This window comes from Orycteropus afer, unplaced genomic scaffold (assembly GCF_000298275.1).
Source record: "Orycteropus afer afer isolate SDZICR_OR568_19922 unplaced genomic scaffold, OryAfe1.0 scaffold00487, whole genome shotgun sequence".
Classification (NCBI taxonomy): Eukaryota; Metazoa; Chordata; class Mammalia; order Tubulidentata; family Orycteropodidae; genus Orycteropus; species Orycteropus afer.
Window position 1 is genome coordinate 799,868 of NW_006922074.1, and position 13,537 is coordinate 813,404.

At 52.0% G+C, this 13,537-nt stretch overlaps 1 protein-coding gene across 1 annotated transcript in view; it reads left to right on the top strand.

The window, feature by feature from the left end:
• The first annotated feature begins 1,307 nt into the window (after positions 1-1,307).
• FOXN4 (forkhead box N4) overlaps positions 1,308-13,537 on the top strand; it is a 27,430-nt gene continuing 15,200 nt past the window's right edge. The window contains exon 1 of the mRNA XM_007954979.1: positions 1,308-1,393. Coding sequence (XP_007953170.1) covers positions 1,308-1,393 — 86 coding nt within the window. The remainder of the gene's footprint in view (positions 1,394-13,537) is intronic.

The following is a 13,537-nucleotide window of genomic DNA, read 5'->3' on the forward strand; positions in this document are numbered from 1 at the left end:
GCCCCCTGGGAGGAGAAAAGGGGCTGCCTTCGATCTCCCCGCTCACCCACCTCCTTTTCTTGTGAACCCAGGGCGGACTACAAGTTTTAATGCACCCTTTTGCAACTTACTAAAGTCACCCTCCCACTTCATCTCAACGCATGCTCGCGAGCATGCTGGGGCTGCCCCTGTTGGCCAGGTTTGCAGAGGGGAGTCCCTGTCCCTCCACCCCCGCCTCGGAGCCCCGGAGCGTGCGAGGCTCGCGGCTGCTGGGAAACACCCCCTGCAATCCCCTTGACCCTGCCCCGTAACTGACCCTTGGGGAAAAAGCCCCCTGAACGGCTACTGCGCATGCTCCGGGCTGGACAGCTCCAGAGAGGGAAATTTAAAAACGGTTCGCGCTGCGACGGCGGCCAAATTGCGGACCGCGAGGGGCGAGCGAGAGAGAGCCCCCCTCCGAGAGGCCGGCCCGCCCCAGAGGCGCCTGCAGCAGCGGCCCCGCACGAATCGGCTCCAGGTACCACCCTGCAGTGCTTGCCCTTTCCTTCCAGGTAGTGCCCTGCGTTGCATCCCAGGGCAGAGACCTGGAGCGCAGGGGCTTCGAGGCTTCCTCCTCCGCTCCCCTGCCCTTCTCCCCAGGAACACTTCAATGACTTTTGGGCCAGACCCGAGATTCTTTCTCTGGTGGGTTTCTGTGTTCGTTTCAGGCTTGCAGTTTCAGAAATTTAGGAATACTCCAAGAATTCTTTTTAAAGGCTGTGCTTGTGTGTGGCAGGGCCACTGTTGCATTTACTTTTCCAGCAAGGGATGTGGCATTTTTGATGGCATTCCCAGGCAGGAGTGCTGCGGGGCTCATTCCCTAAACAAGTGGGAATTCTCCTCCCTCCAGAAATAGACATGGCCCATCCACTTGCCCTATTTGTGGTTTATTTTTAATGTCTTTAGTGATCCTAACTGAACTGTGGTTGAAAACATAAAACTTGGAAAGGAATACAGTTTTTCTGATTCCTATTTTGCAAGTCCACATTTTCTGCATCTGGGCATTGGGATTCTGGACAGTTCCTTCTGTCCTTCCACTCCGCTAATTCCAACGACCCTGGATTTTCGTTTCATTCTCTTCCTTTGCAACCTTCTTAAAACCCTGTAGAATTTCCCAGGAAAGTGATGAGGGACTCCCAGAAATCCTCTAAGAACGTTTTCTTGTATTTTAAAGAGTTTTCTTAGTTGTTGAGCTCCGTCCTTCTGATTAGTATAGAACTGTAGGATTCCACCCTGTTCTCTTTGTCACTGATGGGAGCTTTGTTTTCTCTTGTCTTTCCTCCAAGGAGATGGTAGAAAGTGACCTCTCATCCATGATGTCAGGAATTATTCGAAACACAGGGCAAAATCACCAGCCCTCGCCACAGGAATACAGGTGAGGGCTTCGATAACAGCACAGTGTATCTATTTTAAAATGATTTCAAGTGTTTTTGTGGTATTGCTTCTCAAAACGCCCAAGAACCATTGTTAACGTTAAATTCTGTCATTTTGCAGAAGAGCTCAAAAATTCTGATTTCCAAATTGGTCTTTCGGAGGGTGTCTAGGCTTGTGGCCTGGGGGCAATGGCCCAGTAAATGCCTATAGTCCACTGTTCTCTCCAGGAGAGGTCCCCTCCCGGGTTAGAGATTGGGCATGCTGGTGGCTGTTACAATGACAATACAAGTTATTGCTTCCCTACCAGTGCCCCTAAGGGGGCTCCAGAAAATGCCCTCGCCCTCCAAAATCTTTATGAGGGGGCTTCTGTCCAACACAGACTTTGGAAAAATTCTGCAAACTCTTGGGTTCTTAGCCTGGCTTTGTGACTTTCAGCAAGTTCCTTACCATCTCTGGGCTTCATTTCCTTTTCAGTTAAGTGATGCTGTTGAATCAGATGATCTTAAAGTTTCTTCTGGAGTCAAGTGGTTAACACGCTTAGCAGCTAACCGAAAGGCTGGAGGTTCTCATCCACCCAGCAGCACTATAATAATATTATATATATATATTATCTTATATAATATATATATATGTTTTATTTTATATAATATATATACATATACACACACACACACACACATATATATATATATACACATACATATACACATATATATATAAAACCTGGCAATTTTCCAAGAAATCAGCCATTGAACTCCCACAGTTTTACTTTGACACACACGGGGTTGCCATGAGTCAAAACCAACTACTCCATGGCAACTTTTTTTTTTTTTTTAAGTTTCTTCTAGGTCTCATGTGTTTGAAGGGTCAATTAGATGAAGACTGGGGGGGGGCATTATTTATATTTAGAGCCTCAGAGCTAGAAAGGCCTTTGGGGGTCAACTAGTCCAGCCCCCTTCTTTCAGAGAGGGGGAAACTGAAGCTGAGAGAAGAGGTCCCCTCCCAGCCTCCCTCCCCTGAGCCAGTGGAGGTTGATCTGGTTCCTAGAGCTCCACCCCCAGGCCCAGCATCACACAGCTGGCTGACGGGGACACCGCCAAGATTACAGAATTACAGAGTGGAGGTGGGGGGACAGGGGTGGCCTGGGAAGAGCAGATTATCACCTCAGATCAGATCTGTAGGCTATGTGGCCCCCCAACGCCACTCCAATTCCCCAGCAGTGCTCACCACGGGGAGGAGCCCCCGATTAGGGGGCAGTAAGGCTGGCGGTTCAAATCCACCAGCCACTCCTCGGAAGGAAGGTTGGGCATTCCTACTTCCGTAGTGATACTGCCTCGGAAACCCAAGGAGGGGTCGCTATGAGTCAGGGCTGACTCGATGGCAAATAACAACAACAACAACCTTTTCAAGGATTTAGTGACTGCTTCCAAAATCTAAATGAGGCCACAAATTCAAACATATTTTCTGAGAGGCTGCTGTGTGCGGAGCTAGACCCCAGTGCTCCAGAGCACCTACTGTGTGCCGGCACCCCCCTTCTCTAGCCTCTGTCAGGGAGGGTGCTCTGAGAAGGGCCTGTTGCACAGGTGAGGAAAATGAAATACTCAGAGGAATGAAATGGCTTTTCTAAAATCACAGAGCTAGGACCTCTGGGCTTCCTTCCTGTAGGAAAAGGGTTTAAATGATGCAGGTGGGGCCGAGCATTCATTACAATCCCAGTTCCCGTGGCCATGCGGCTGCTCAGTTTACTCATATGTAACCTAAGAATAGAAGAGTACCTTCTGCATAGAACTGTTACGATAATTAAATAGCGAGCTCTGGTAGCACTGTGGTTAAAGCTTTCAGCTACTAACCAAAAGGTTGGTGGTTCAAACCCACCAGCTGCTCTGTGGGAGAAAGATGAAGCAGTCTGCTTTCAAAAAATTTACAGCCTTGGAGACTCTATGGGATAGTTCGACTTTGTCCTACAGGGTTGCTGTGAGCCACAATCGACTCATAGGTGATGGGTGTGATTGGTTGGCTCTTTTTTTTTTTGGTTCTGACTCTACTGGTTGCCAGTGGTATGGCCCTGGGCAATGTCACCTGTGAGCCTTCATATCTATGTCTAAACAATATAAAATAATAACTTTATAATTATTAAATAATAATAATTATTATAAAAGCTACCTCAGGAGAGTTATGTAAGATTTCACCTATGGAAGTCACTGGCCACAATAGGCACTGAATACCTCCTTCTGCACCTGCCTTGGAGAAGCCTGGTGCTCGCCCTGGGCTGGCTGGAAAAACTCCAAACTGTGGATTATTGTTGCATCCTTAAAACGAAAAACCAAACCCGTTGCTGCTAAGTCAATTCTGACTCATGCAACCCCGTGTGTTACAGAGTAGACCTGCCCCATAGGGTTTCCAATGGCTGGACTTTCAGAAGTCAGTCACCAGCCCTCTCTTCCGTAGTGCCACAGAGTGCATTCTAATTGCCAACCTTTAAGTTAGCAGTTGAGCACAAACTACTTGTAATATCCAGGTTCCCATTGCTTCCTTGAAATTCATTGCCTTTCAATAGATTCTGACTCACAGCGACCCTACAGGGTAGAGGAGAACTGCCCCATCGGGTTTCCAAGGCTGTCATCTTTATGGAAGCAGGCTGCCTCATCTTTTTCCCCACAGTGTGGTTGGTGGGTTTGAGCCACCAACCTTTCTGTTAGGAACCAAGTGCTTAACTATTGCACCCCTGGGCTCCCTGTTGCCTCCTGAACCCCCCGTAAAAACACCAGAGGCAACCACCGCTCTGGAGTCCAAGGTAGGTTCAGGTTCCAGCTTCAGATGGGCTACACGCATCAGCTTCAGTTCCCTTATCTTTACAATGGGCATTGACTAGGGCATGTCCCCACGCAGTTGCTTTATTAAGTAAATAAAGCTGGTATAAAGCATACACAACCCGTAGTTCCTGCCATTGTCATTATCATCAGTAACTACAGATTGCGCTTTGTACAGGAGACGGGGCTTATGAAGGGCCCTGCAGGGGTAGTGCGGTTGGAGGAGCTGGAGGCTAGGGTTGAATGCAGATGCCCAAGCCCTGCCCAACAGGGAGCCCCACTGGGCTCACAGCCAGAGGCCCTGGGTTCTTGGGCCCCATGTTCCTCGGCCAGCCTAGCTCACAAACCATCTGGGAACCAAGCAGCTTCCCCTCTCTGGAAACAGAGCCGGGCAGGAGAGTGCTTGCTCTAGGGCCTGGCAATGCCTAGCCTGCTCACTGACCTGCCGAGGAAGGTGGCAGAGGATATGGAGGGTGGAGAAGCGGGCCTGAGCTCTTCATCGCTGGACCCTTGTGATTCAGTGGGTCCTGCACCCCAGCATCGCCTGGGGTTCCCAGCTTGGCACAAACCTTCCCTAGTCACATGGGCTCCTGGGCTGTGTTCTTATGCTGGACAGCCCGACTATCCAGAAGGCCGAGTGACACAACAGCAACAGTGGAAGCAGCTGGTGGCTTCCTGCCTCTTTACAATCTGTCATGCCCTGTGCCAGGCTCTCGGCACAAAAGACCTCACTAAACTCCCCCAGCCACCCCATGAGGATAGCACTGTTAGGGTCCCCATTTGACAGACAAGGAAACCAAGGCTCAGCCAGGATCAATGGCTTAACAACCGGACACAGGAAAGGGTCATGTGGGGCCTTGAACCTGAGGCTGTGGCACCCAGAGAGCATCATGCTACACCCCTACTCTGCCCCCCAGGTGAGGAGCCCAGAGGAAGCTGCTCTGCCATCTTGCAGCTGTGTGACCCTGGAAAAGCCACTGCCCCTCCTCTGGGCCTCAGTTTCTTCCTCCACAAAATGGAGTCACTCCCAGGTCGTTGGGGACATGATGCTCTTCCATCTGGGCCAGGCGTTCAGCCAGGCCGAGGACGTGGTGCTTCTTCATGGAAGAGCAGCTTTTATGATTATGCAGCATCCCCACCCCTTCCAGCCACTCCCTCCCATTTTTCTCCCCACATAATAGTGACGGGCTTCTCATCCACCCTCTGGAGTCTCCAGAGAACGGCTCCGAGGATGCTTGGGCTGCTGGGCCAGCCCCTCTGAGCAGCCGCCTGCCCATCCACACCCCCACCTCTAGGGCCCCGTTTGGCCGTTAACTTTCAATGGCTGTTCGGGGGGCTGTGGCAGCTGGAGATGGCAGCCCTGTCTCCAGGGAGCCGTGAGGAGTCAGGACGAGGCCTCGCCAGCAACTGGTATTTGCAGTAGCCTCTGCACCCCCCACCGCCTGGGGCGGGGCAGCCCTGACCTCTTGGGCAACGGCCACCAGGGCTCATGCTCACCGTGAGTAAGCCAGATCTGCCTGTAGCTCAAAGACCAGGAAGGCAACCCACCTTCAAGGTGCAGGGAAATGGTGACAGTTATTAAGCACCTACTGTGGTCAGGTACCTGATGAGTTCCTTAGCAAGTACTCCATCCCACTGCTTCTTTGCCTCAACACCTGTGGTGGCAGGTGCTGTGTGAGCCCTTTTCACAGACAAGGATACAGAGGCACAGACAGGGAACTTGCCTCAAAGCATAGGTTTAGGAAGTGGTGGCAGAACTCAAGATTGAAACCACCTGCCAGAACTTTTGCAGCTTATTCCAGAGGTCAACCACCACTTGTCTGCCAGTTTGTCATACTGTGGTGGCTTGCATGTTGCTGTGACACTAGAGGCCATGCTCCCTGTATTTCAACTACCAGCAGGGTCACCCATGGTGGACAGGTTTCAGCAGAGCTTCCAGACTAAGACAGACTGGGAAGAAGGCAGGCTCCATCCACTTCGCAAAGAATTGACCAGTGAAACCCTTATGATTAGCAGTGAAACAGTCTCATATGTTACTGGAAAACTTTATGAACAGCCCTGAAACACTGACACAGTGACTGCAACGATGGGTGCAGCTATAGCAAGGATTGTGAGGCCGACGCAGGACCAGGCAGTGTTTCCTTCTGTTGTTCACAGGGTCGCTATCAGTCCGAGTCGACTCGACAGCACCTAACAACAGCTAGAGATCAGATCCAACCACCTCATTTTACAGTTCAGGAAACTGAGGCCCAGAGAGGTGAGAAAGCTTAGGCTTCTGGCTCCCTGGATGCTCACCTGCTCCCAGGGCCAAGAGGTTCCAAGGTTCCTTCTCCAAACCCTCAGTCTTTCCTGTAAGAAACCAGGTGGCCTGGGGCACAACCCTTCCCCGGGGCCATGCCTGCTCCCAGTTGTGAAACACAGTGCGCGGCGCACGGTAGATACTGAACCATTAGACAGATGGACGGACAGGTAAATTATCACACGAGAAATCCCACTTCACGGAATTGTGGGGAAGCTTTGTGCTCAGGTGCTGACGGAATTCTGTCGTGTGGACAAGGGTGCACTGACCCTACCTGCTTTTACCATGACTCCCTCTCTAAGAACGTGTGGGGCTTGCTTTATCCCACATCAGGGTGGTTCCACCCAGCAGATGTCCCTTCTTTGCAGGGAGGGGGTGTCTGTCAGGATGGGAACACCCCTCGCCTCCAGCGATAGATAGAACAGGTCTTCTTCAGGCTGCCTGCCTGGAGTCCAGCCCACCTTCTGGGCCTTTTGGTTCCACCCCCGAGAAGTGCGTGCACATGCACGCATGCGCGCACACACACAGCCCATGTCCTAAGCCAGCCCTTGTCCTGGAAAGGAAACCAAAACCAAACCTATTCCTTGTCACAGAGACCCCATGTGTTGCAGACAGGAACTGCCTGCTCCGGGCGTTTTCTTGGCTGGAATCTTTACAGAAGCACATTGCCAGGTCCCTCCATAGCGCCATCGGGTGGGTTTGAACCTCCGACTTTTAGGTTAGTAGTCACGTATCAACTGCTTGCGCCACCCAGCAGCCTCTCTGGAAAAGGAAAGATGTCCCTTTCTGAGTTCCTACTCAAACCATTCCACGTCATGCTCACTCTCGGCCCAGCCTGGAATTTCCTGAGTTTACTCAATTGCATCTGATATTCTCTTCCCTGTAAACGGTGCCAAAATGTGTTAGCAGAGACGTCAGCTAAACCAACACCACTGTGAACTGCCTAACCCCTGTGCACAGCTTGGATTAGAAACAAGCATGGCATGTGGTGATGTAACAGTTTCTGACTGACCACATCTGTTGAAGGCAGGTGAAACCTCCATGCTGTCACCAGAGGTGACTGCCCAGCTAGGGCAGGGATGGTGATCTTACCCCCTAGAGACAGTATTTTGCTGGATAAACCCCTCCAAGCGATGATGCAAGGCAAAGAGAGAGAACACAGTGGGAATAAGAAAGCTGCGTGGTTTGAGCACCTACTCTGTGCCAGGTCTTATCTTACAGGTTATCTGACCTTACCCTCACCACTCCCTCTGGGTTGGGAATTACTACTCCATTTTACAGATGGAGAAGCCTAGGTCTTGAAAGGTAAAGTGACTGCCCAAAGTCAAACAGCTGCAAAGGAGTTGAGATGGCATTTGAACCCCAACCAGATGTTCCTTCCACTGCCCAATTGCTGGACCAGCTCTGAGGAACCCAAAGATAGGACATAAGGGATTAAATGCTCTGGACTTTAGATATACAGGAAATACTCCCCAATACACTGTAACTCAGCCACTAATACGTAAGAACTGGTGTAGGCTCTGTAAGCCTCCCAAGGACTGTGGCCAAGGGGGTCCAGTCTACAGATATCAGTCAGACAGAGGAATGAAAGCCCAAGCTGGTCACTCTGGGTCTATAATGAGCTGTCTCTCTCCTCCGGGAGCTGAGAGTCTAGAAGGGAAGGGGTGGATAGGAACTGACACTCAAGGAAAATTAATGCTAGACCCTGGGCCATCTCTGCTATATACACACACAGTAAAGGTGCTAACCATGCCAGGGCAGGGAAAGACTGGGGGGTGGGCACGGGACCAGTTCAGGAGAGCTTCTTAGGGGTAAAAAATGGATGGAGATTGGGGAATGCCAGGTATGTTGGAACTGGTCTGGGGATCCTTCTTCTCTTTGCTACTCCAACAAGCACGTAGTAAATGCCCCCAGGGTGCCGAGCCCTATGCTTGGTGCAATGGAAGGTCTCCAGAGCAGAAACAGGCATGAATGAACTCACTGCAAAATGCCTTGTGACTAAACAGGGTGCTGGATAGAGAAGGACCACCAGGTGGCCACAAAGGGCCTCTCAGAGGAGGGAGCATTTAGACTGAAACCAGAAGCAGGAGAAAGAGCCAGCTGTGCACTGAGTGCATGGAACAGCATTCAAGGCAGAGGGAACAGTATATGCAAAGGCCTCAAGATGGCTGAGAACTTAGTCTAATTGGGGAACTGAGAAGTAGATAGGTTTGCTAGAGCAGAGGATGGGAGAGGGACAGGGACCAGGTCATTCAAAGAGCTAGAATCTTCTTCCCTGTTGTCTCTTAAGGGCAGTGACGGGATCTGATGCCCCTTTTAAAGGGTCACTCTGGCTGCTGGGTGGTCAGTGTGCTCATTCTGCCAGCACTCACTCTGTGCTGTCCCTCTTCTGTGCCTTACCTTCTCTGAATCAAGAGGCAGACCCTGTAATGGCTTCTGTTTGGCACATGAGTAAACTGAGGAGCAAAGACACTGAGTCACCCGCCCAATATCGCCCCTGCCCCATGCCAGATGCAGAGCCAGGCCTGGAACCACGTCCCCTGGGCTCTCCTCTCCCGTCCCTCAAGCAGCATGGCTGATCACTAGAGGACACTTTAACGAAGTTGGTCAGGTCGGTCCCCTGGTCAGCACACAATGGCATCCCCCGGTCAGCACACAATGGCAGCCACAGACTCCAGTGGGGTCCCTCTTGACTTGCCAGGGCCACCGTGAGGTCCCCTGAGCAGCAGACCTCTCATCCTTCCCAGGAGCACCTGGGAACTTGATCCTTTAAAAATGATGATGATGATGATGGTGGTGGTGGTGGTGGTAGTGGTCTGCCCTTCCAATTCCCAGCTTGATCTCTTTCAGCCCAGCTGACAGAGCACCCAGTAAAGAGGCTCTGGGGTAGGTGCCTTTCTAATTCAAATCCCAGCTCCTCACTGACACGCCGTGTGGCTGGGCTGTCAGCGCACCTCTCTGGCCATTCCATCTGTGAAATGGGAATGTGAAACACCAGGCTGCAGGAGACTAGCAAGGTGGGGGACCCTCCTCCTGTGAGTACTACCAGCTGGCATTGTTCTTGGATAATTAGATTATTAAGGTCTTAGATACTTAGAACCTTATCTCTTTGGATACTGGGGGGGATTGGTCCCTTCACCAGAATAGCACCTGGCAGGCAGCAGTGTTCAGGAAATCTTTGCAGAACAAAATAAATGCTTACTGAACACCAACACTCTGCTAGCAGTCCTACCGATTCCAGCTGAATCTGGTCTTCACATGACCTTCCCCAGGTATTTCACACCGATGTCATGGCTATGTGTGGCCATTGAGCACTTAAAACATGGCTGGCATGACTGAGGACATGGATCCATAATTCTATTTAACTTTAATAAATCCAAACACCAATAGTCACGTGTGGCTGGTGGCTGCGGCATGGGACGACGCAGGGCTGGGCTATTCTGCAATTCACAGCACAGGTTTCTTCGGCTCTTCCTCTTGGGGCAGGGAGACTGGACCGGGAGGCGGTTGCCCTACGTGCATTATCTCATTCAGTCCCCACGGCCACCCTGTGTGATGGGGGTGCTAGCACCCCCATTTTAAAATGAGCCAACTGAGGCTCAGCCGACAAGACCACCTGAGACAACGCCCACAGCCCCTAAGGCCTGGCCCCAGAGCCCACCGTGCTGCACGGGGAGAGGGGGCGTGGGGCACAGGAGGCAGGGTAACGCTCTCCTTGGGCGTTAACTCAGGAGCTGTCCAAGAGCCAGACAGGGCCTGGGCTGAAGGCTGAGAGTTTGAGGCCTTATAGGTAGGCCATCTCCAACGGGGTAACTGGGTTGGCACAGAGGGTTAAGCATTCCCCTTTATCGCCGGACAACCCCAACACTGATTGTGACCACCATGCTGTGAAGCTGCGGAGAGAGCGTGGGGCCCAGGCCTGGGGGGTCCCTCCCCAGGATGGGCTTGGAACGGGGCACTGGGCTGCCTGCTGAGTGGAGCCTCTGATTCAGGAAGACGCGTGAGTGAAACGTGTGAAGCGATAAGCACAGAGCTGTTCCCTGTCGTGCAGCCGATTCTGACTCGTGTCCGCCCCACGCGTGCAGAGTGGAACTGCTCCAGAGGGTTTCAGGACTGGGGCCTGTGGAAGCAGGTCGCCAGACCTGTCCTCCGAGGCGCCCCTGGGCGGGTTTGAACCACCGAGCCATCGAGCGCTCAGTCATCTGCGCCACCCAGGGACCTGTGTTACAGTGGTGGTTGTTGTGAGCCATCGAGTCAATGCCGTCTCATAACGACATCAGGAGACTTCCCAAACCAAACCCACGGCCCTTGAGTGGATTCTGACTCCCAGTGACCCTACAGGACAGAGTAGAACTTCCCATAGGGTTTCTTTACGGAAGCAGACTGGCTCACCTTTCTGCTGTGGAGCGGCTCGTGGGTTCAAACTGCCAACCTTTTGGTTAGCACCCAGGTGCCTCAATCACTGCACCCCAGAGCTCCTTTGGGTGCTAGAATTCCAAGGAAGGACGGAGTAAGCCCTACCGACAGGTGGGAACATCTTAGACCTCTCTGCCCCTCCCCCATCCAACGCTGAGCTAAAACCAAACCAAAACCAAACTCACTGCCAGCGAGTCAATTCTGACTCACAGCCACCCCCACTGGGTTTCCGAGGTGGTCAATCTTTACAGAAGTAGATTGCCCCATCTTCCTTCTGCAGAGAAGCTGGTCGGTTTGAACACCAACCTTCTGGTTAGCAGTCAAATGCCTTAGGCACTGCCCCACCAGAGCTCCTTAGTGCTGAGACGGCTGCCTGAAATTTAGGCAGAATGGAGTCACTGCTGCCACAGCTGCAGCGGGCATCCTTTTTTGTCTTTGTTTACATCTGACTTCGAGGTATCAGACTCCATGGGCATAGAAGTGCTTTTTAGGCGTGTGCCCACAAAGCCACACTCCTGTTCCTGCAGGGGACTTGGTTGCTCACCAGCTTGAGAGCCTGACCCAAGTCTGCCTCGGAGCCACTGTAGGCTAAGCCTTCAGATCGCTGGGTGAGCAGGCGACAAGTGGTCAGCACTTGTCCCAACAGGCCCTCCAGAGAGAGCTCAGCTGCTGTGACAAGGTGGCCAGCCTGGCAGGCAGTGATGCGATAGAGACCGTCTACTGTCAGCGGAAACCTGACCGTGTCGCGGTCATGGCTGAGACACAGGGAGGTGGCAACAGGCTGTCAAGGCTGGTTTGTAACTAGTTACGTGACAGCATCCAAAAAGCTGGGTTTCACCCTGGTGACAGGTCTCACTAGTTGGGCAAAGGACTCCTCCCTAGATCCTGTCCTATTCAGCACATTTATAATCCCTGCTCTGGAATGAAAACATACACAGTTTGCGGATCAGTCCCCAGATGCAAAACATGACACATGAAGGAGCCAGGAAGACGGCGACAGATTAGAATCAAGAGACCCATGAAACGCGATGGTCTGACAGAACCAGAAAGTTCTGTCCTAGGGGTCACACGTGTTACTTTCTTGTTAGGGAAGAGGGGCTGAAAGGCAGGTGTGTAGAGACAGGTGGTTACAGGCAGAGGTGTGCTGGGCTTCCCTCCCCAGGCCCTGACCTCCTCAGGCCCCCATCACTCCTGCAGCCCAGTCTCCTTGCTTCCCACCCCACCCTCCACACCCAATGCCCTGCTGCCAACAGGAAGCAGGGGGCTGAAGAAAAAGCTGGCCATTTGCTTTCCTAACATTGCTGTTGTCGCTGTTGCGTGCCGTCGAGTCGGCCCCGACTCACAGCAACCCCTCCTTGGATTTTCGAGGCGGTATCACTACGGAAGTAGATTGTTCAACCTTCCTTCCAAGGAGTGGCTGGTGGGTTTGAACCGCCAGCCTTCTGGTTAGCAGTCAGGTGCTTTAGGCACTACACTACCAGAGCTCCCTTCCTAAGATAACAGCCACGGAAAACTCTACAGAGCCCCGCCCATTCAACTCCAGAATGCACGTTGCCATCACTTAGAATCAGCTCCACAATAATGGGGAAACTGAGGCCCTAAGGGGTAAGTGACCTGCTCTAGGCCTCCCAGCTAGGCAGAGCTCAGATCCAGGGCCTGCCTGCCTCAGGGCTCCTGCCTTCCCCTAACCATTGTACTACCCTGCCTCCCCTGGAGCCCTAGCGTTGCTGGCACCCAAGGGGCCCTCTGTTTGGCCCCTGCTGCTTCAAAGATAGGGAAACTGAGGCCTGGAGAGGGAAAGGGGTTTTACCCAAGACCACTGAACTTTGGAAATGTGATTTAAAAAAAAACCTCACCACTATTGAGTCGATTGCGACTCACTGTGACCCCCACTGGTTTCCGAGGTGGTAAAATCTTCACGGGAGTAGATTGCCCATCTTTCTTCAGTGGAACAACATGACTGGGGCTGTTTATCTGTAGACTCCTCCCACAAATCGTAGGATCTTTGCATCAGAGGGATGTGGGCTCATCTAATGTCCAACAGGGAACTGATGGGTCATTCACTCTGTCCTGCTTGCGTGCTCCCAGGACGGGGAGGTCATGACTTTCTACACAGCTTCCAATTGTTACAGAGCCCTTCTCCGTCACTTCCTTCCTAGTGAGGGTGGTGGTTGTTGTTATGTGCCGTTGAGTCAGACCCCTCCTTGGGTTTCTGAGGCGGTATCACTATGGAAGTAGATTGCCCAACCTTCCTTCTGAGGAGTGGCTGGTGGGTTTGGATCACCAGCCTCCTGGTTAGCAATCAGGTGCCTTAGGCACTATGCTACCAGAGCTCCTAAAGTGTGGGTAAGGGATCTTTTATAATGAAAATTGCTGAAACTTAAAATGTCATGAAATCAGCTACATACATTTTCAAAACAAATCATATTATAAGGATTCCAGGGAGCGTTGGTAGTGTAGTGCCTAAGGCACTTGACTGCTAACCAAACCCACCAGCCACTCCTCGGAAGGAAGATTGGGCACTCTACTTCCATAGTGATACTGCCTCAGAAACCCAAGGAGGGGTCGCTATGAGTTGGGTCTGACTCGATGGCACGTAACAACAACAACAGAAATTTTA